Raw genomic sequence first — 24,290 nt, forward strand, 5'->3', positions numbered from 1 at the left:
TTACAGTCGTTTGAATGAAGGTGGATGTGAAACTGTGGCACCAGAGACACAATGGTCTTCAGAGGGTTACTAGTTTTTCCAACAGAACATGTGGTATATTTGTGTATATTATGGGATGTCTGTTCACCTCCTTCCCAGCCAGCCTCTCCTTCAGCGCCTGGTTCTCCCTGCGCAGTCGCTCGTTCTCCTGCTGTGCCTCCCTCAGCTGGGCCTCCAGGTTCTGCAGGTACTCCTTCTTCTTCTTCCTGGACTGACAGGCCGACTCACGGTTCTTTATCATCCTCTGCTGCCGCTTCAGAACCTTCATCTGTGGGGAAACAGGAGGACGCAACGAGTCTGTTTACATTCACAGTAAAACACCATTCAATACCCGATCAACGGCGTTATCAGATTATTATTGAACATGTAAACAGTATAATCTGATTAACAGCAGTAATCGGATTATGAGAACTCAGACCCCACCATACTCTGATATTTTCATGCATGTATAAAAGTTAATCTGATTTGTTTCTGTTACATCTGAACATGTGGGAAAAAATTTAATGACAGAGAACAGAAGACAATAGCAGGAAGTTTGATTTTACCACCATTAGACTAACAAAACAAAAACAAAAATTGAATAAAATGAAAATGAAATCAAAAATAAAGTAAAATAATGAAAAAAATTAACAAAACTGAAAAAAGTTGTATAAAATAAGGAACAAAAGGAGCAAAATTTAAAAAAAAATTATAAAATAATGAATAAGATGAGCAAAACTAAACAAAAATATAATAAAACAATGAATAGAAAGAGCAAAATTAAATCAAAATTTTAAATAGTACTAAAAAATGAGTAAAACTGAAAAAAGGGAGTAAAATAAGGTACAAAATGAGCAAAATTAAACAAAAATTGAATAAAACAATGAATAAAATGAGCAAAACTAAAAAACTGAGTAAAGTAATGAAAATTGAACAAAACTATTTTTAACAAAAATTTTATATCATAATGAAAAAATGAGCAAAACCTAATGAAAATTGAATAAAACAATAAATAAAATTAGCAAAACTAAACAAAAATTGAACAAAGTACTGAAAAAATGAACAATACCAAAAAAATATTGAGTAAAATACAGAAAAATTTACAAAACTGAAAGAAATGGAGGAAAATAAGGTACAACAAGAGTAAAATTAAAGAAAAATGGAATAAAGTAATGAAAAAATGAATACCAAAAAAATACTGAGTAAAATACAGAAAAGTTTATAAAACTGAAAAAAATGTAGCAAAATAAAGTACAAAATGAGCAAATTTAAACAAAAATTGAATATAATAATGAATGAAATGAGCTAAACTAAACAAAATGTATGAAGCAATGAAAAAATGAACAAAACTGAACAAAAATAGAGGATTGAAAGACAAAAGTGGGATTAAAGGAGGGTGTAGAAGGTGTATGATATAACCCCACCTGGGGGGGGGGGGGGGGGGGGGGTCTTATGTAAGAGCTGCAGACGGATGCAGAGTCAGTTCGTTTTGGTTTTGACTCATTTCCATGTGATTTGATTTCCCTCCTTTTTTTTGTTCGGTGTCTTTAAATCCTTCATATTGCTGTCCGTTTCCTCACTCGTCTGTTTTAAATCCTTCATATTCACGTCCGTTTCCTCACTCGTCTGTTTTAAATCCTTCATATTGCTGTCCGTTTCCTCACTCGTCTGTTTTAAATCCTTCATATTGCTGTCCTTTTCCTCACTCGTCTGTTTTAAATCCTTCATATTGCTGTCTGTTTCCTCACTCGTCTGTTTTAAATCCTTCATATTGCTGTCCGTTTCCTCACTCGTCTGTTTTAAATCCTTCATATTCACGTCCGTTTCCTCACTCGTCTGTTTTAAATCCTTCATATTGCTGTCCGTTTCCTCACTCGTCTGTTTTAAATCCTTCATATTGCTGTCCGTTTCCTCACTCGTCTGTTTTAAATCCTTCATATTGCTGTCTGTTTCCTCACTCGTCTGTTTTAAATCCTTCATATTGCTGTCCGTTTCCTCACTCGTCTGTTTTAAATCCTTCATATTGCTGTCCGTTTCCTCACTCGTCTGTTTTAAATCCTTCATATTGCTGTCTGTTTCCTCACTCGTCTGTTTTAAATCCTTCATATTGCTGTCCGTTTCCTCACTCGTCTGTTTTAAATCCTTCATATTGCTGTCCGTTTCCTCACTCGTCTGTTTTAAATCCTTCATATTGCTGTCCGTTTCCTCACTCGTCTGTTTTAAATCCTTCATATTGCTGTCCGTTTCCTCACTCGTCTGTTTTAAATCCTTCATATTGCTGTCCGTTTCCTCACTCGTCTGTTTTAAATCCTTCATATTGCTGTCCGTTTCCTCACTCGTCTGTTTTAAATCCTTCATATTGCTGTCCGTTTCCTCACTCGTCTGTTTTAAATCCTTCATATTGCTGTCCGTTTCCTCACTCGTCTGTTTTAAATCCTTCATATTGCTGTCCGTTTCCTCACTCGTCTGTTTTAAATCCTTCATATTGCTGTCCGTTTCCTCACTCGTCTGTTTTAAATCCTTCATATTGCTGTCCGTTTCCTCACTCGTCTGTTTTAAATCCTTCATATTGCTGTCCGTTTCCTCACTCGTCTGTTTTAAATCCTTCATATTGCTGTCTGTTTCCTCACTCGTCTGTTTTAAATCCTTCATATTGCTGTCCGTTTCCTCACTCGTCTGTTTTAAATCCTTCATATTCACGTCCGTTTCCTCACTCGTCTGTTTTAAATCCTTCATATTCACGTCCGTTTCCTCACTCGTCTGTTTTAAATCCTTCATATTGCTGTCCGTTTCCTCACTCGTCTGTTTTAAGTCCTTCATATTGCTGTCTGTTTCCTCACTCGTCTGTTTTAAATCCTTCATATTGCTGTCCGTTTCCTCACTCGTCTGTTTTAAATCCTTCATATTCACATCCGTTTCCTCACTCGTCTGTTTTAAATCCTTCATATTCACGTCCGTTTCCTCACTCGTCTGTTTTAAATCCTTCATATTCACGTCCGTTTCCTCACTCGTCTGTTTTAAATCCTTCATATTCACGTCTTTCCTCACTCGTCTGTTTTAAATCCTTCATATTGCTGTCCGTTTCCTCACTCGTCTGTTTTAAATCCTTCATATTGCTGTCCGTTTCCTCACTCGTCTGTTTTAAATCCTTCACATTGCTGTCCGTTTCCTCACTCATCTGTTTTAAATCCTTCATATTCACGTCCGTTTCCTCACTCGTCTGTTTTAAATCCTTCATATTGCTGTCCGTTTCCTCACTCGTCTGTTTTAAATCCTTCATATTCACGTCCGTTTCCTCACTCGTCTGTTTTAAATCCTTCATATTGCTGTCTGTTTCCTCACTCGTCTGTTTTAAATCCTTCATATTGCTTTCCGTTTCCTCACTCGTCTGTTTTAAATCCTTCATATTCACGTCCGTTTCCTCACTCGTCTGTTTTAAATCCTTCATATTGCTGTCCGTTTCCTCACTCGTCTGTTTTAAATCCTTCATATTGCTGTCTGTTTCCTCACTCGTCTGTTTTAAATCCTTCATATTCACGTCCGTTTCCTCACTCGTCTGTTTTAAATCCTTCATATTGCTGTCCGTTTCCTCACTCGTCTGTTTTAAATCCTTCATATTGCTGTCTGTTTCCTCACTCGTCTGTTTTAAATCCTTCATATTGCTGTCTGTTTCCTCACTCGTCTGTTTTAAATCCTTCATATTGCTGTCCGTTTGCTCACTCGTCTGTTTTAAGTCCTTCATATTGCTGTCTGTTTCCTCACTCGTCTGTTTTAAATCCTTCATATTGCTGTCCGTTTCCTCACTCGTCTGTTTTAAATCCTTCATATTGCTGTCTGTTTCCTCACTCATCTGTTTTAAATCCTTCATATTGCTGTCCGTTTCCTCACTCGTCTGTTTTAAATCCTTCATATTGCTGTCCGTTTCCTCACTCGTCTGTTTTAAATCCTTCATATTCCTGTCTGTTTCCTCACTCATCTGTTTTAAATCCTTCATATTGCTGTCCGTTTCCTCACTCGTCTGTTTTAAATCCTTCATATTGCTGTCCGTTTCCTCACTCGTCTGTTTCTAAACCTCCTCTACGCAGTGTGACTCAGCTGGTCTACTCACGTCGATGTCACTGGAGTTGTTGCCGGGCAGCGCGGTGGTCGCCGGGACGATGGGTTTGCTGGTGGGCGGAGCTGTGGCGGAGCAGGGCTGAGGGATGCTGGGAGAAACCGGCTCCACTTTGACGATGGCGGGAGCCGAGCCCAGACAGACGGACTGAGAGAGGACGACTGGAAAAGAGGGAAAGAGGAGTAAACGACAGAGGAGACGCAGACTACGACTCCCAGGATGCACTGCACCAGCACACACCCAGCAAACACAGCACCAGCCTCTGCTACATCTGTGGTGGTCTTACCTGGTCTGGTCTGGTCCATGGAGGGCAGGCCCTGCAGGATGAGGGTCTTGGCCGGGGTCTGGGACTGGGGGACGGGCAGGGTGGCCACGCAGACCGGTCTGGGCTGGATGGGGGGTTTGGTGCTGAGGATGGAGCTGGCCTTCAGCGAGGCCGAGTTGGGCAGCACTGAACGACGACACAAGAGGATTTCACACGAGTTAAAACATCCAATAATCTAACATACACCTGAGAAAAGAGGAATTATGGGAAATAATCCTCTGTTCTTACAAAACAATACAATATATTCAATATTTACTCAGATACAAATGCACTATTATGCACTACTTGTCAACAGTCTCTTTTCCATTGACCCTCAAATTGTGCGAATTTAATAAAAATAAAAATTTAACTAACGGAAAAACGACAATTTCACCAAAACTCTTGTTTTTTGATTAAAAGTTTTTGCGCTGGTAAGAGGTGTTTTTTTGGGCGTAGCACACATGGTAAATCACGCAAAACTGCAATGGAAAGACCTGTTTCTGTAACATGAGTCACATGAATAAAAAAAAAACAAAAAAACAAAAAAAAAAACGGATGTGTTGACGGACGATATAACAAACAAAGAAGAGTTTTAACAGAAACGTCTGTGTGGACACACCAGGAAACCCAATCATTTTTTAATTTAGTATGAGATAGAGGGTAATATATAATAATAAGTGTTCAGAGAACGTAAACCTCTGCCAAGCACCCAGAATGGTGTGCATGTGTGGATCGACTATTTCTGTTTAAAAGAGAAATGGAGTGGAATGATATTTCGTACAAAGTTGAAGCTTGGTACCAGTCATGTGTCTGTCAAATTATATTCAATTCACATCAATATTAGTTGAGTTCTAATTTTAAATGTGTGGTAAATGGGATTTTCAATGTTCAATGTAAATGTCCACAGAGTCCACATTCCACAGTGGATGTGGACAATTTAGTTCCAGATACAAGATATTGTCCTAAGCTACAGGTGGATCCAATTGGAGGCTAATCGGAGTTGTTTTGAATTTTTTATGAATTTTTGAAAATTGTTCAATGATGACAAATGGAAAATTGTAGATGTTGTGACCTTGCTGTGACCTTGAACTTTGGCCTACTGGGACCAAAATGTAATGGGTTGGTCCCAGGGCCTAGGCCTATCTGTGGGGAAGATTTGGGAAAGATGGGTGGAAGAGTTTTCCTGTAAAGTTGCTAGCAAACAAACAAACAAACAAACAAACCAACCAACCAACCAAAGTGATCACAATACCTCCTGGTGGAGGGAATAATGAATATATCTGTAAATAAACACCATATTTATGTTCGTCTCCATGTTTATGGAATGACTTCTCATGTCATCTCACACAGAAAACAGTACAAACTTGTGTATTTTACAATATTTTGAGCATTTTCAACATATTGTGTCTTTTTTTTTTTAAGCCAAAGTCAACAACTGAAATGTTGTTACATGTGTGTGTATAATGACAATAAAGAATTCTTATCAACACTATTTACGTCCATGTTGAAAGTGAAGTGTGAATCTTTAATCATTATCCACGTGGCCAAAGATAATGTCAACAATAAAGATTAAATGTTGATTTCTGGACTTATTTTCAGCTGTGTATGATGTGCTGTAACTGTTTTTAAAAAAATAAGTAATGAAATCACAGAGTTTCCACGTGGTGCACACACTCCTTTGTGCATTGTTGTGATATTCTGTGTTTTGTGGTTACCAGTACCTGTGGTCGGGGTTTGTAGGCCGCTGAGGACTCCTGGTATCTGTGTGGTTAACGGCGTCTGCAGCTGAGGCTGTGGAGGCGGGACTGATGTCGTTGCCACGGTGACCTCCATGGATCCGAGCGGAGGTGAAAGCACGTCTCCGTACATGTACGGAGGCGTGGGAGGGTTTTCACCTTTAACTGTGATCTGAGGACGCCACAAAAACAGCATTTTAGACCAAAAACCAGTGGAACCTCAACGACGTGCACATACATTCACTGTGGTAATAAAAGAGGATCACATCTGATTGAATATGTTACTGTCAGCTTCCCTCTAATGTCCACAAACTCAACATTTAAAAACAGTTCCAGGTCATAACTCATATCAAGAGCCTGCCTTTTGCCTGACGTCTTGTTTTTATTTAATGTATTTATTTTTCTTTCTTTCTCACTCTTTGACTGCCATCCTTGTCTTCTTAATGCCTATACTCTGACTGTTGGGACTTGTTTTTTCTTCTGCCAGAGGTCCAGAACGTTGGTACTATGACCAGAATGACCAACACAGATTGGTTTGAGTCACTGTTTTTGTCAGTACAATGACAAATACTGATGGAAGAACTGAAGTGATTTGGGTTTTTAATCAAGCAAACATGTTAAATGGATAGAAATCAGCTCTGGGATTCAACTACTATGAGGTGTTTTTATTGTTCTCATTATATTTGTCCGAACAAATGAACCTTTAGTTGGACCAGGCATTAAAATGAACAAGAAACTGAAGAAAACAAGGGTGGTCTAAGAATTTTATCCACGACTGTAGATGACTTCTATCAGGGATCGATAGGAACTATAGTAACATATCTGTAACCATTTATATGTTATAAACCATCAAAATACAGACCATTATCAGTAAAGGCATATTTTTGAATATTGTAAAAATTCATCAAAAAATTTAAACCTCTCAAAACTGTGAACAAACTTTGTAGACATTATCCCAAGGAAGACAGATATAAAATTTGTGATGAATCCAACCAGTAGTTTAGGAGAAGATGGTTCAAATATAGACATTGGTGACCTTGAGTTGGACCCTTCAAGGTCAAAGGTCATGGACCCAACTCAAAGTCCATATATGACTTCTATCAGTGCTCAATAGGAACTATAGTAACATATCTCTAACCATTTATATGTTATAAACCACAGCTGTCAAACATGTGGCCTGGGGCCCAAAACCAGCCCGTGGGATGAATTTGTAAAATGCAAAAGTTACACTGAAGAAATGAACAACAAATGGTGTCAAAATCATTTTAATTCAGGTTCCACACACAGTTTAATATGATCTCAAGTGGGTCAGACCAGTAAAATACTATTATAATAACTTATAAATAATGACAACTACAAATGTTCTCTTTGCTTTAGTGTACAAAAGTAAAATTACATGAAAATGTTTACATAAACAAACTATCCTTTTACAAAAAATGTGAATAACCTGAACAAATATGAACAACCTGAGAATGTCTTAAGAGAAGCACAGTATGTACAATTTTACCAATATTGTGCCTGTTACTAAAAGTTTGGTGTATTTGTAATAGTAATGTAAGTTGTAACGCACATGTGTAAATGATAAACTGATAAATTGAGGCAGAATATTATTAAAATTGCACTTGTTATTCTTAAGACATTTCAAGTTGTTCATATTATTCACATTTTTACAGAAACTTTGAAGATGTAAACATTATTTTAATATAAAATTTCCGTTTTTCGCTGTTATTATTTTACTGGTCCGGCCCACATGAGCTCATATTAGGGGGAATGTGGCCCCTGAACTAAAAGGAGTTTGACATCCCTGTTGTAAACCCTCTTGAATTTCCCTCAGGACATATAAAAGTATGTAAATATGGACCATTAGTAGGAAAGGCACATTTTTCAAATTGCAAAAATTCATCAAAATTCAAAAATTCTCAAAACTGTGAAAAACTTTGTAGACATTGTCCAAAGGAAACTACACATAATATTTGATGTGAATCAGACCAGTAGTTTCATCGGTGAACACTGAACCCAACACTAATGACATTCCCTAATAATTCGGTATGATCTGCATGGTTCGTCCTCGTCCTGCAGGTGAAAGAGTCTCCTTTACACACCTGTGGATCTGGAGACGCTGCAGAACAGTCGGACTCCAGTGATGACGCAGGAGACGGAGGTTCTGCTTTCACCTGGAACACTGGAAACACAAAACACAGCAGTGAAACCGGCCGCTCAAACTGGACAACTGGACCAGTATGTTCACATGTGTTACTGGACGTAGACCGAGCCCATCCACAACGTACACATCTCCACCGGTAACGGCTGTGTGATGGTCATCTCACTTTTTATGACGGGAGTTTCCCCTGCGGAGAAAAGACACAAAGACGCACAACACTGTGATTTAAGGAACGACAGAAAACAAAAACAAAAAAAAAAAGGAACGACAGACAGAGACAGATCAGGAACACATGCATTAAACAGTATCCAGAACAGTGAGCGCACTCTGGTTCTTTATTTTAGAGAACACTGACTGACAGTTCTGTTTTTATTTACAGATGACTGATGAAACTTCAAGGGTTTTTCATTTATTAAACAGAATTTCTTCAGTTTCCATGACGATCAGTGGATACAAATCTGTTAAAATAACACGAGACTTGAGTTCTTTGTTGTTTTCTGTGTTTTGGTTTAATGTAAATGTGTTCAACATGTGGACGGAGCGTCTCGGCTTTCAGAGACGTGACGTGAAGACACAGAGCGGCGCAGTGTCGGGTTTCAGGTGCATCTGTACCTGTGAGCAGGTTGTCATCCAGGTGTCGCCATGGAGACGTGGGGTTGTCCGGATCCAGGGTGAGGACCAGGTCATTGTCGAACTGCGACGAGGAGGAAAAGAAGACGAAGAATTAGATGAAAACCAAGTGAACACGTGTCCTGTTGTGACACTCTGACTCCTCCCACTTTTAACCCTGTTCACAGTAGAATCAGTGTTTAATAATGATCTGATCTGAGGTCAGTCCAGACCAGGACCAGGCCTGACTATCTGATCTGAGGTCAGTCCAAACCAGGACCAGGCCAGACTATCTGATCTGATCTGAGGTCAGTCCAGACCAGGACCAGGCCAGACTATCTGATCTGATCTGAGGTCAGTCCAGACCAGGACCAGGCCAGACTATCTGATCTGATCTGAGGTCAGTCCAGACCAGGACCAGGCCAGACTATCTGATCTGAGGTCAGTCCAGACCAGGACCAGGCCTGACTATCTGATCTGATCTGAGGTCAGTCCAGACCAGGACCAGGCCTGACTATCTGATCTGATCTGAGGTCAGTCCAGACCAGGACCAGGCCTGACTATCTGATCTGATCTGAGGTCAGTCCAGACCAGGACCAGGCCTGACTATCTGATCTGATCTGAGGTCAGTCCAGACCAGGACCAGGCCTGACTATCTGATCTGATCTGAGGTCAGTCCAGACCAGGACCAGGCCTGACTATCTGATCTGATCTGAGGTCAGTCCAGACCAGGACCAGGCCTGACTATCTGACACATCATCTGCTTTTACAGAGTTTATGTAAATACATACATGTTTCCTACTCAGTAAACAGACAGAAGACACACCAGTGGGATTATGGTATTTTACAGAGACCACGGCATTATGGGTAGTTTAACATTAACAGTGATGAGCTCAAGGGTTTATGTCAGTGCTTTTATAGGGTTTGGGTCCTCAGGGTTCAGTCTGTTCTGGACTCAGGTGTTTTACTCACAACTGAGGTCATGAATGAAACACATGAGGTCTGCTTAGAGTCTGGTTTTGACCAACTCTATATATAAAATGTCAAGAGATAACTTTTTTTTGTGATCTGGCACTATATAAATAAAATTTGATTGATTGAGTGATTTAATTGGTTTTCCCCTGTAAGTCGCTTTGGAAAAAAGCGTCTGCCAAATGCGTAAACATGCTGCTTTGGTCTACTACTATATTTATTCATATATTTACTAGTATATTTAGTAGTATATTTATTCATATATTTAGTAGTATGATTAGGAATATATTATTCAGTATATGTATTAGTTTATTTAGTACTATATTTAGTAGTATGTTTACCTGCATATTTAGGAGTATATTTATTAGTTTATTTAGTAGTATATTTAGTAATATATTAGTTTATTTAGTAGTATGTTTAGGAACATATTTATTAGTATATTTATTAGTTTATTTACTAGTATGCTAGTTTATTTAATAGTATAATTAGTAGTATATTAGTTTATTTAGTAGCATATTTATTAGTATATTTAGTAGTAAGTTTACCTGTATATTTAGGAATATATTTATTAGTTTATTTAGTAGTATATTAATTCATTTAATAGTATATTTATTAGAATATTTAGTAGTATGTTTAGGAATATATATAGTAGTATATTTAGTTGTATGTTTACCTGTATATTTAGGAATATATTTATTAGTATATTTAGCAGTATATTAGCTTATTTAGTAGTATATTTATTAGAATATTTACTAGTATGTTTGGTCGTATATTTAGGAATATATTTATTACTTTATTTAGTAGTATGTTTTGTAGCATATATAGTATATTTAGTAGCATGTTTAGTGGTATATTTAGGAGTATCTTTATGACTTTATTTAGTAGAATATTTGGTATATTTAATAGTATATTTAGTAGTATGTTTAGTCATATATTTAGTTGTATATTTAGTATTATATTTACTAGTATGTTTAGTTGTATATTTAGTATTTACATTTGTAAGATGATCAATATGAACCTAATTTGATCTCAATCGGTCTATTATTGCTGGATTTATGTCCAAAATACTGATTTTCAACTACAGCGCCCCCATGTGGATGACTTATAACACTGATAAAGAAGCTGAAATCTATATGGTTCTTCCACTGGAGGTCCACTATGTTGGTTATCAAGGAGAAGAAATCCAACCAAATCTGTCCTAGTTATCGACAAAACACCAAGGAGATCTGGTGGCGGTGTTCAGGGTAAAACCATTATGTTCCTGAAACTGGATTTCGTGGATATAATTAAACATGGAGTCAGGCTGAAAGCCAACACATGTGAGTGCTTGTGCAGCCTGAGGTCTGAACGTGACCGATACACACTGGAAATGAGCGGATGTTTAGTGTTCGTACCGCCGAGTCGTATTTCAGTCCTCGGTTGAAATCGGCGTCCTCACCCTCCTCCATACTCTCACACTGGTACAGATCTGAGGACGAGCAGACGGAGAAAAAAAAAACAATGAAACAGAGAAAAAATAATGAAACAGAGAAAACTCAACAAAACAGAGAAAACCAATGAAACAGAGAAAAAACAGCAACAACAACAAAATACACAAAGAGGGAAACGTCAGGAATAATGATCCACATGGAGAGACACACCTAAAAAACAGATTTACAACCAGAAAAAAAAACCCAAAAATCAGATTCAGAGAATAAAACACCTAAAAAACAGATTCATAATCAGAAAAACACCAAAAAAACACAGAGAAAAAATAAAAAACACCTAAAAAAAAAAAACAGATTCACAATCAGAAAAAACACCCAAAAAAACAGATTCAGAGAAAAAAAAAACACCTAAAAAACAGATTTACAACCAGAAAAAAACACCCAAAAAACAGATTCAGAGAAAAAAAACACGTAAAAACAGATTCACAATCAGAAAAACACCAAAAAAACAGAGAAAAAAAATAAAAAACACCTAAAAAAAAAGCAGATTCACAATCAGAAAAAACACCCAAAAAAAGATTCAGAGAAAAAAAAAAAAAAAAACACGTAAAAAACAGATTCACAATCAGAAAAACACCAAAAAATAGAATCAAAGAAAAAAAGACCTAAAAAAAAAAAAAAAAAAAATTCAAAAATTCCTTTTTTTTTTTTTTCATCTTTTCCTGCCAGATCTGTCTGTTTGGATCTGAACTCACATTTAGAGTTTTTCTGAAATGAACAAAATAATCTAATTAATTTCTCTCAACATTGATTATGTTGTTTTTTTTATTCTATGATTTTAAATGTTCTTCCTCCAAATTTATTAAATCTTTTTCCTGCTCTGACTGTAAACTCTGTAAACTAACCACATCTAAACATCTACTTTCATCACATCTGACTGAGGAAGAAAAATCTACCATTAAACTTTTAGAAAATATAGATGTTTTTTATGTCTAACCTCATAAACAGGACATCTTAGACATGAAGTGTCCACATACTTTTGTCCATTTAGTTTATAAACATCCCCGTTTTTATAGAGTCAGTATTTTCCGTTGGACTCGCTGTTTATTTCAGTTTCAAAGTCCAGAGCCGTGACTTGCAAAGCATGATGGGAGAACTAATGACTGACAGGTTGAGTGCACATGGAGCTTCAACACATTATGATGCTTTTATTCCATGAGCAGCTCTGTGCTCCAGGGGGGTCAAACATACGGCCTGTGGACCAAAACCAGACCTCCAAAGGGTCCAGTCTGGTCCAAGGGATGAATTTATGAAATGCAAAAATTACACTCAGATATGAACAATCCTTTTAGTTCAGGTTCCACATTCAGACCAATTCAATCTCAGATGGGCAGGACCAGTCAAATATTATCTTAATAACATTTAAATAATGACAACTGCAAATGTTTCTGTTTGTAAATGTAAATATTATCATGTATTTACACTAAAACAAAGTATAATTTCGCAAAAAATGTGAATAACCTGAACAAATATGAACAACCTGAAATGTCTGAAGAGAAGTCAGTACAATTTTAACAATATTCTGTCTGTTATTAAATGTTTTGTGTGTTTGTAGATCCACTGTGATCTGTTCGTTATAATGTACATGTGGAAATGATAAACTGAGGCAGAATAGTGTTAAAATTACACTGATTTTTTTGAGTTTGTTCATGTTATTCACGTCTTTTGAAAGGATAGTTTGTAGATGTAAACCTTTTCATAATGTAAATTTACTTTTTCTTGCTCTAAAACAGAAAAGTTTGGAGTTGACATTATTTCTATATTATTCTGTTATTATTTTACTGGTTGGGCCCACTGCTGATCAGATTTAGCTGAATGTGGAACTGAACTAACATGAGTTTGACAGCCCTGGTTTAGATCATATAGTTCTGTTTGTGGAACCGTAACTAAAACCAGTTCAGCATGCAAACTCATCCCCTGGGCTGGACTGGAACCACTGGTGGACCGGACTGGAACCTCTGGGGGGCTGGTTTTGGGTCACGGACCGTAGGTTTGTCCCCTGTGCAGTAGTGGATGACTGGTGGACTCATTAGTCGTGGTTCTAGAGTGTTCTTGTGTTTTCACTGAGGTGTGTGGAACCAACCTGACCTGACTTCAGCACTAATAAACTACTGTCTTATCTGACTGCATTTAGGTCAGGGTTCACGCAGGGTCTGTTCTGGGTCTATTCAGGGTTTTATTCTGGCTTTATCCTGGGTTTACTCAGGGTCTATTCAGAGTTTATTCTAAGGTTTATCCGGGGTTTATTCAGAGTTTATTGTTGGGTTTATTTTGTCTTTTATTAGGGTTTATTCTGTATTTTATTCTGGGCTTTCTTCAGGGTTTATTCCGGGTTTATTTTGGGCTTTATTCAGGGTTTATTCTGGGTTTTATTCAGGGTTTATTCTGTCTTGTATTCAGGGTTTATTCTGGGGTTTATTCAGGGTTTATTCTGGGTTTTATTCAGGGTTTATTCTGGTTTTATTCAGGGTTTATTCTGGGGTTTATTCAGGGTTTATTCTGGGTTTTATTCAGGGTTTATTCTGGGTTTTATTCAGGGTTTATTCTGGTTTTATTCAGGGTTTATTCTGGGTTTTATTCAGGGTTTATTCTGGGTTTTATTCAGGGTTTATTCTGTCTTGTATTCAGGGTTTATTCTGGTTTTATTCAGGGTTTATTCTGGGTTTTATTCAGGGTTTATTCTGGTTTTATTCAGGGTTTATTCTGGTTTTATTCAGGGTTTATTCTGGTTTTATTCAGGGTTTATTCTGGTTTTATTCAGGGTTTATTCTGGGGTTTATTCAGGGTTTATTCTGGGGTTTATTCAGGGTTTATTCTGGGGTTTATTCAGGTTTTATTCAGGTTTTATTCTGGGTTTATTCAAGGTTTATTCTGGGGTTTATTCAGGGTTTTATTCTGGTTTTATTCTGGGTTTATTCTGGGGTTTATTCTGGGTTTTATTCAGGGTTTATTCTGGTTTTATTCAGGGTTTATTCTGGTTTTATTCAGGGTTTATTCTGGTTTTATTCAGGGTTTATTCTGGTTTTATTCAGGGTTTATTCTGGTTTTATTCAGGGTTTATTCTGGGGTTTATTCAGGGTTATTCTGGGGTTTATTCAGGGTTTATTCTGGGGTTTATTCAGGTTTTATTCAGGTTTTATTCTGGGTTTATTCAAGGTTTATTCTGGGGTTTATTCAGGGTTTTATTCTGGTTTTATTCTGGGTTTATTCTGGGGTTTATTCAGGGTTTATTCTGGGGTTTATTCAGGGTTTATTCAGGTTTTATTCAGGGTTTTATTCAGGGTTTATTCAGGGTTTATTCTGTCTTGTATTCAGGGTTTATTCTGGTTTTATTCTGGGTTTATTCTGGGCCAGATCAGCTGAAACACTCCGTTTCTTTAAATCCAGGTTCCAGACCCACCTGTTCTCAGCTGCATTTGAATAGTTTGCATTCATCAGGTCAGATCTGCACTGTTCCTTTTAAGCTAAAAGGTTTTATCTGTTTTATCTGTTTATCAGATTTTCTGTTTGTTTGTTTGTCTCATGGCTCTACTTTTTATTGCTTCTGCTGTAATGCTTTTCATGTTTCATGTAAAGCACTTTGAATAGTCTTGTACATGACCTGTGCTATAGAAATAAACCTGCCTTGTCTTGAGTTTTGTTCCTGGTTTTATTCGAGGTATTTCTACCCGTATAAAAGGCGAAGTTGCAGCATTTGAACATATATTCATGTGAAATCCAATCATACAAATGAACTAAAATGACTTTTCCCAGACCTACAGCACACAGAAATCCTCCAGTGCACAAATCTTTTGGATGTTTTGGACACTATCTAATTTTTGTTCAAATGAGATTATGCTAAATTATATATTTTTATTGGAAAAAGACCTCCAGACTCCACAACCATGCACTGAAGTTTTCAACTAACATCTAACACAGGAAGCAGTGCATTATTTTAACCAGTGACATGCAGATTAAGTCATTTAATTCGGTTTAAAGTTCAAAAAAAGCCTAAAAACATGTTCCAGAAAATAACTGTTGGTTCCAGCTCTGTAAATCTAATTACTTTGTGGTTCTTCATGTTCTCTGAGACAAACCAGACATTCTATAACATATTTAGGCTTTGAGACACTTTCGTAAAATGTCACAAACCTCATCGATTAATGGTGAAAATAATCAATAGTGGAAACAATTATGACGTTCACAAATGAAGATCAGAAAGAACAGAAACCAGGACAAACGGAGCAGAAACTGTTATTTTTACTGAAAGAAACGATGACGAACAGACTGAACTGTTTTGTTTTTTTTAATGTTCCATGTTCAAGGACAAAACATGTGGATATATCTGAACTAAAATCTCTAAATTTTATTTCTCCGGGCCAGAATAAATAGACTTATAATTGTGCACCAACCTCTCCAATGGGCTGACTTATTTACTGGATCTTTTAACTATTTTTAAGTTTATAATTATGTCAAAATGCAGAGTTTTAAATAGTGAAAGGCTTATTAGGCAAGGCAAGGCAAGTTTATTTGTATAGCACATTTCAGCAACAAGGCAATTCAAGGTGCCTATGAGTAACAGCAGAATTAGGTGTTGGTAACTTTAAGGAGGCGTCTGTGATTCTGTCCTGATGCATTGGTTAGTTTGTGTTCAGTTGTTATCTTTGTTTCTAAAATGATGAAGATGCTTTGGACTTCATTTCTAGTCTTAGACGATGGCTCTGAGGTGAGTCAATGAGTAAAAAAAAAAAGACCAAAATAATCAACAAAATGAACAAAATAATTTAAAAAATGAACAAGAAATGAGAAAATAAATCAACAAAATGAACAAAAAAATAAAAACAAATTTACAAATATTGACAAAAAAATTCACAAAATTATATAAAAAAGACCAAAATAATCAACAAAAGGAACAAAAATTGACAAAACAAAAAAAAATCCACAAAATGAACAATTTAAACAATTAACAAAACTTCAACAGAATTAGTAAAAAAAAAAGACTAATAATCAACAAAATAATCAACAAAATGAAAAAAAAAAAAAAAAAAAGAGTGAGACGATGGCTCTGAGGTGAGTCAATGAGTAAAAAAAAAGACCAAAATAATCAAAAAATGAACAAAATAATTTAAAAAATGAACAAGAAATGAGAAAATAATCAACAAAATGAACGAAAAAATAAAAACAAATTAACAAATATTGACAAAAAATTCACAAAATTATATAAAAAAAGACCAAAATAATCAACAAAAGGAACAAAAATTGACAAAACAAAAAAAAATCCACAAAATGAACAATTTAAACAATTAACAAAACTTCAACAGAATTAGTAAAAAAAGACTAAAATAATCAACAAAATGAACAAAATAATCAACAAAATGAAAAAAAAAAGAGCAAAAAAAGACTAAAATAACAACAAATCAAATATTAATGAACAAAAATGAACAAAATAATAAAAAATGAACGAAATAATCCAATTATTTTCAAAACATGTGGATATATCTGAACTAAAATCTTTAAGTTTTATTTCTGTGTCAGAATAAAACCAACCATGTGTTATATAATTTTTAAAATGTAAAATCAGTGAGTTTCAGAGCAGTGGGAAGGTTCATCGGACATAAAAACTAATTGTCATATTGTGTGTTTTCTGAGCTGCATGTGATGAGAAGCTCAGTTTCTGATTTATTTACACCAACAATAACACTTCAATACATACGGATGAAGAGATAAAACCCAGCGAGAGTGAATGAACAGCAGGATGGTCTTGAAAAATAAAAGTATAAACGTGTATTATTTACTGCAGCATCTTTTGGGTTGAAATCTTTCAGTTTTTCAGTGTTTTTTTTGCAGAAATCGTTTTTGTCGTGTCTGATGGCATTTCTGTGAAGCTGCAGCAAAAGTAAAAGTAAAAGTAATTCAGTGTTTAGAACGAGATGAGGGATTAGTACGAGTAAAACCTGTTTTTAAAGCATGTGTTCAATAGTTCAATGTTATCAGGACACTGTGCACAAACAGGAAAGTTAAAAAAAAAAAAAATGAAAAAATGAACTGACAGACTCTTAAAGATGTAAACATCCGCCACTAAACACTGACTATTGAACAATAAACATGTACATGAACATCAAACTAAGCACAAACACACAGGAGTTATTTTACTTCCAGAATCTGAAGTTTATATTATAAATAATAAATACCAACACCAAATTCTGTTGTTACTCAGTTTAATAACTGGTCTTTCACTGCTTAACTCCGCATTTTAGCATAATTATAAACCTAAAAATAGGTAAAAGATCCAGTATATAAATCAGCTCCTTGAAGTTGGTGCACAATTACAAGTCTAATATACAGCTGTGGAAAATATTATTAGACCACCCCTTGTTTTCTTCAGTTTCTTGTTCATTTTAATGCCTGGTCCAACTAAAGGTCCGTTTGTTTGGACAAATATAATGATTCCAACAAAAACAGCTCATAGTAGTTTAATTTCAGAGCTGATATTTATCCATTGAACTTGTTTTCTTGATAAAAACCTAAATCCCGTCAGTTCTTCCATCAGTATCTGTCATTGTACTGATAAAAACTGTGCTTTTATTCATTCAATGTTTTCTTTTCTGTGTTTTAGTCACATGACACACACAGGAGTTAGGGACTGGATTACAGAACCAGTGTTTTTGAGGACTTTGGATGGAATAATAATTTTTTCCGCGACTGTATTTAACACTAAAAACTGTTTCATGTATATTATTTCCAAGTGAGTTTCCTCTGCACTCTTTAAGTCTTGTATTATATTTGTATGCATGCATCACTGATTTCCTCCTGATTTTTATAGTTATTTTCTCTCCCAGGAGGTACTGTGATCGCTCTGCTTTGTGTGCGTGCGTACGTGTTTGTTTGTTTGTTTGATTTTTAGCAAGATAACTCAAAAAGTTCTGGACGGATTTTCATGAAATTTTCAGTAAATGTTGATACTGGCACAAGGAAGAAATGATTACATTTTGGTGGTGACGGGGGAGGCAGATCTGTCTTGGCGGAGGTCTGTGCTCTCCAAGTGCTTTTCTTGTTTTGCATTGAATTTTCACACCTTAAACACCACAGTTTCAGTTTGTTACCTCTGCCAGGAGGTACTGGGATCACTTTGCTTTGTGTGTTTGTGTGTTTGTTTGTTTGTTTGTTTGTTTGTTTGTTTGTGTGCAAGGTAACTCAAAAAGTTATGAACGGATTTGGATGAAAATTTCAGGAAATGTTGATACTGGCACAAGAAACACATTATTAAATTTTGGTGGTGATGGGGGGGGGGCACTGATCTGTGTTCTCCGAGTGCTTTTCTTGTTGTATATTAATGTCGTATCCCATTTGTCCTGATGTTGTGCAGTGCTTTTATACAACACCAGATCTGCCTTTGTAATGCAGATGCAGGTTGTTCTAAGTGTCAGTTTCTGTAAAACACAGGTCTCAAACATGCGTCCTGGGGCCAAAACTGGCCCGCCAAAGGTTCCAATCCGGCCCACGGGATGAATTTGCAAAGTGCAAGTTGGGGCATCAAACTCAAAAATAATATCATAATAACCTATAAATAACGACTACACCAATTTTTTTCTCTTTGATTTAGTGCAAAAAACATTAAATTATGAAAATGTTTACGTGAACAAACTATCCTTTAACAATAAAATGTGAATAACCTGGACAAATATGAACAACCTGAAATGTCTAAAGAAAATTAAGCACAGTTTTAACAATTTTCTGCCTGTTACTAAATGTTTTGTGCATATGTATAAATGATAAGTTGAAGCATAATACTGATAAAAATGTACTTATATTTTTTAACAAATTCCATTTTTTACAGGTTATTCACATCCTTTTTGTTTGGATAGTTTGTAAATGTAAATATTGGTATAACTGAATATTATTTTTTGCACTATAACAATTTGGAGTTGTCATTATTTATTGGCTATCGTGTTATTATTTTACCACTTCAGATTACATTGGGCTGAATGTGGCCCCGGAAGAAAATGAGTTTGACACCCCTGCTGTAAAATGCCTGGTTCTGTGTATAAATGTGTGTGTGTTCTGTGTGTGTGTGTATAAATGTGTGTGTGTCCTGTGTGTGTGTGTGTGTGTGTATAAATGTGTGTGTGTTCTGTGTATATGTGTATAAATGTGTGTGTGTTCTGTGTGTGTGTGTATAAATGTGTGTGTGTTCTGTGTATATGTGTGTGTGTGTACAAATGTGTGTGTGTTCTGTGTATATGTGTATACGTGTGTGTGTTCTGTGTGTGTGTACAAATGTGTGTGTATAAATGTGTGTGTTCTCTGTATGTGTGTATAAATGTGTGTGTGTTCTGTGTGTGTGTATAAATGTGTGTGTGTTCTATGTGTGTGTGTGTGTTCTGTGTGTGTGTATAAATGTGTGTATAAATGTGTGTGTGTTCTGTGTATGTGTGTGTAAATGTGTGTGTGTTGTGTGTATATGTGTATAAGTGTGTGTGAGTGTGTTCTGTGTATATGTGTATAAATGTGTGTGTGTTCTGTGTGTGTTTGTATAAATGTGTGTGTGTTCTGTGTGTGTTTGTATAAATGTGTGTGTTCTGTGTATGTGTGTGTAAATGTGTGTGTGTGTGTTGTGTGTATGTGTATAAGTGTGTGTGAGTGTGTTCTGTCTATAAATGTGTGTGTGTGTGTGTTCTGTGTATATGTGTATAAATGTGTGTGTATAAATGTGTGTGTTCTGTGTATATATGTGTGTGAGTGTTCTGTGTATATGTGTATAAATGTGTGTGTTCTGTGTATAAATATGTGTGTGTTCCTTGTGCCGCAGATCCTTTATCATTATTATTATTATTATTATTATTATCATCATTATTATTATTCTTTCAGTGGGCTCTCTCTCTCTCTCTAACACATAAGCTAACATATCCGGGTGTGTGTTTTAGAGGAAGCACCTCTAACACATGCTGCATCCACATGTCCCGCACATTTCCTCTCTTTTTCCACTAACTGAACCCAGTTTCCATCCTGGACCGGATCACTTCAGCGGGTCACAGCTGAAAACCACCCCGGGTTTGGGGGCTTTTCTCCGGGCTGGAGGGGGAGGGAGGCTGCTCACCCACACCGTCCACCTAGCACCCCCACCGGCTTCATGTCAGGGACATGCCCGTCCATATGAGACAGAAACAGTACTTTACAGCAGACTCACCCCAGTCTTCGCTCGTCAGGAGGTTATCGGCGAAGAAGCGGCTGTCCAGGTCGGCCAGCAGCTCCGCACTCATCCCCACAAAGGCGGTGTGTTCCGACACGGAGCAGCGGGCACACAGCAGCTAGCTACACCGGCTAATACGGCCGCGAACTTTTAGCATTAACCGACCCGAGCTGGAACAGACAGGTTTAGCATTGACTGTTCCACTTCCACGGGTGTTTGTTCTGTGGAAAATGAGCCGTTTTCCTCAGCTTCTGTCACCGCTCGTGCACTCGCTCCTTCCTTTCGCTTATGACAGACGAGGAAACAGAATTTCATCATAACTCCCACCCACTGGTTCGACTGAAGCCAATCACATTACCCGCTTACGTGATTGATCTCCGACGTGACCAATAAAACGCTTCAGAGAGGGTGAGAGGGTTTTAAAGGTGATTCGTTCCAATCAAACGGTCAGCTTTTAATAGACAGGCAAACCCACCAATGAATAAAAAGAAAAAGCGGGTGTTTTGTAAGTGACAAGCACACGAGCCAATCACAGCTCACAGATAGTTTTACGGTAAAATCACGTTGACTCATGGATGGTTTTACTTCAGTGTACTCACACGGTTTGTTCCAAACAGAAGTGCAGCCCTTTTACTGTAAACACAAGCAGCCATATATTTATGTATGTATTTATATACGGGTCTATGTGGAAGATTCTTACATTTTCCAGTGGAGTACATATATACATGTTTTTTTCCTTAAATATTTGGGTGGAGTTCTTACATAACTTCAGTGAGAGGCTGAAGGAGGACACACAGAAGCACATGGAGCTGGGCTTCTGTTTGTGCATTTCACTTGTTGTGAACACAAATCCACCGGGCTATGCTGCAGGTGTGGTGAGCTGCTCAGGAAAGCTTTAATGAACCTGCAGAGACCTGGTCCTGCCTGGTGTGTGTGTGGAGCAGAGCGCCCTCTAGGGACACACTTCAGAAGATGCATTCAGATGCAATGTTTTGGTCAGGAATGTGTGCACGTGAGCAGCACTAGACTATATAATGCAGGGGTGTCCAACTCAGTTTCCTCCAGGGCCCACACTCAGCACAGTTTAATCTGAAGTGAGCCAGACCAGTAAAAGAAATAGCATGAGAGCCAATAAATAATGACAACTCCAAATTATTTTAGTGCAAAAAAAAAAAAAAAAGACATTCCACGACATTCCTTAATTCAATTCAAGATTTTACATAGACTGCACTTCTCTAAAGTTAAACTTGCAAAAATATTCCCTGACATAAACCCTATCTGTGACAGATACAAGCAGGCCCCACCAACAGTATACCACATGCTATGGTCCTGCTCCAAACTGACCCCCTTCTGGAACTCTTTTTCATTTCATTTCTAAGGCATATGGGTGTCGTATTCAGACATCTCCCCTTACTGTTATTTTCGGTCTCATTTCATGCACAAATGAATCAGTTCCTTCAGCTCACCTACAAAAAGGTGTGGCCTCTGTATCTTTACTAGTTAGACGTACCACTCTCTTCAAATGGAAGGACTCATCACCTCCAACACATGATCAATGGATCAGAGACATCACATCATGCTTTAACGTAAAGTTAGAAAAAATTAAGTGCACCCTAAATAACTCTATCAATAAATTTGAAAAAATATGGGAGCCTCTTGTACACTGTATGAATATGTTACCTGGCCTGGAACTTTAAAAATATTTTAGGTTTTTATATTGTTATTGACCTGTTTTTTTTTTAAATATATTTTCTTTCCTCCTTTAACAGCACTGTCTTGACTGTCTTCATGTGTCTTGTTTGTATTGCCTTTTTTTTTTTTCCTTGGGTTCTGTTTATCATGTCTGGTGTTAAACTCTGTACCATGAGTACATTGCTTGACGTTATGGATGTTATGCTTGTTAAATGAAAGCTTCTGTAAATGTTGAAAAGTTCTATAAATAAAGGTAACAAAAAAAAAAAAAGACTTTCAATTATGCTAATATTTACGTATACAAACTATCTGAACAAAAAGGATGTGAATAACCTGAAAAAAATGAAATTTGTTAAAAAAAAATATACAAGTACAACCTTATCAATATTCTGCCTCGACTTATCATTTATACATATGCATTACAGATCAGATCTACAAAGACACAAAACATTTACTAACAGGCAGAATATTGTTGAAATTGCACTGAATTTTCTTTAGATATTTCTGGTTGTTCATATTTGTTCAGGTTATTCACATTTTAGTGTTAAAGGATGGTTTGTTAATGGAAATATTTTCATAGTTACCGCCGTCAGGAGGTACTGTGATCACTTTGCTTTGTGTGTTTGTTTAACTCTTCCTCCCATCTTTTCCAAATCTTCCCCACAGATAGGCCTAGGCCCTGGGACCAACCCATTACATTTTGGTCCCAGTAGGCCAAAGTTCAAGGTCACAGCAAGGTCACAACATCTACAATTTTCCATCTGTCATCATTAAGACATTTTCCAAAATTCATCAAAAATTCAAAACGACTCCGATTCTCCTCCAGTTGGATCCACCTGTAGCTTAGAACAATCTCTTGTATCTGGAACTAAATTGTCCACATCCACTGTGGAATGTGGACTCTGTGGACATTTACATTTACACTGAAAATCCCATTTCCCACACATTTAAAATTAGAATTCAACTACTATTGATGTGAACTGAATATAATTTGACAGACACATGACTGGGACCAAGCTTCAACTTTGTACAAAATATCGTTCCGCTCCATTTCTCTTCCGTTCCGTTCTGTGGACTTTTATTTTTTATGCACCATTTTCAAAAAATCATAAAAAATGCAATTCATGAAAAATCATTATGAAATGTGTTTTGCACATCCATAGACATATGTTCTGTGACGTAAGTTCCAGTTTTTGCTGTTCAACGAAAATAACAGAAGCAGTTACACAGGGAATTTGCAGGGGGTCACAATTCGTTTTCTCCTACATTCAAATGCTAATAACTAATAACTCCTTTAAACAGAAACAGTCGATCCACACATGCACACTGTTCAGGGGGCTTGGCGGAGGTTTGCGTTCTCTGAACACTTGGTTTTAGTTTTTTTTTCAAATCAAAATGTATTCATTGGGATTATTTCTTAATTTTTCATAAAAGTGCACCTTCACAGCATCAGGTCTGATTTTAACCGACTTAGATGTGATAATAGAACAGCAGGTATGAGATAACTGACACAGTGATGTAGAAAAGATGGAACGATACAAAACAGACAAGAGTAGGAGGCACGACGGCAGAGAAAATATATATGTCAAGGCACAAAACGGAATCTGGCCCGATTCAGAATCGGGCCGGCCCAGAATGGAATTCTATTCTAGGCCGGCCTAGAATGGAATCCTGCTGCTGTAATGTTATTTTTATACCATGTTTAATGCAAATGATCCATAATTCCATAATTTGTCATAATTTTACATTTTCAGTCTTACATACCTTGAGTAACTATTGTCAGTTTCAGTCCATTTCACTGTACCATATATTGGTGGGGAGTACCACTAGGTTCTATTTGTAAATAAATATTATTATAGTTTACAATTAAAATGTTGTTTCATTTTTTTTCACATATTTGCAAATTCCATGTATTGATTTTTGTAATAATTTAGATCATTTGCATTAAACATGGTATAAAAATAACATTATAGCAGCAGGATTCCATTCTAGGCCGGCCTAGAATAGAATTCCATTCTGGGCCGGCCC

At 36.7% G+C, this 24,290-nt stretch overlaps 1 protein-coding gene across 1 annotated transcript in view; it reads right to left on the reverse strand.

The window, feature by feature from the left end:
• Positions 1–20,851, reverse strand: part of LOC115428688 (cyclic AMP-dependent transcription factor ATF-6 beta-like) — a 31,849-nt gene extending 10,998 nt beyond the window's left edge. The window contains exons 1-9 of the mRNA XM_030147854.1: positions 20,568–20,851; positions 11,309–11,382; positions 8,946–9,027; positions 8,461–8,520; positions 8,275–8,354; positions 6,158–6,344; positions 4,419–4,583; positions 4,127–4,293; positions 128–307 (exon numbers count right to left, since the gene is read on the reverse strand). Of these exons, the coding sequence (XP_030003714.1) occupies positions 128–307; positions 4,127–4,293; positions 4,419–4,583; positions 6,158–6,344; positions 8,275–8,354; positions 8,461–8,520; positions 8,946–9,027; positions 11,309–11,382; positions 20,568–20,640 (1,068 nt within the window). The 5' untranslated portion in view covers positions 20,641–20,851. The remainder of the gene's footprint in view (positions 1–127; positions 308–4,126; positions 4,294–4,418; positions 4,584–6,157; positions 6,345–8,274; positions 8,355–8,460; positions 8,521–8,945; positions 9,028–11,308; positions 11,383–20,567) is intronic.
• Between the last annotated feature and the right edge of the window lie 3,439 nt (positions 20,852–24,290).

Source organism: Sphaeramia orbicularis, chromosome 11 (genome assembly GCF_902148855.1).
Source record: "Sphaeramia orbicularis chromosome 11, fSphaOr1.1, whole genome shotgun sequence".
Classification (NCBI taxonomy): Eukaryota; Metazoa; Chordata; class Actinopteri; order Kurtiformes; family Apogonidae; genus Sphaeramia; species Sphaeramia orbicularis.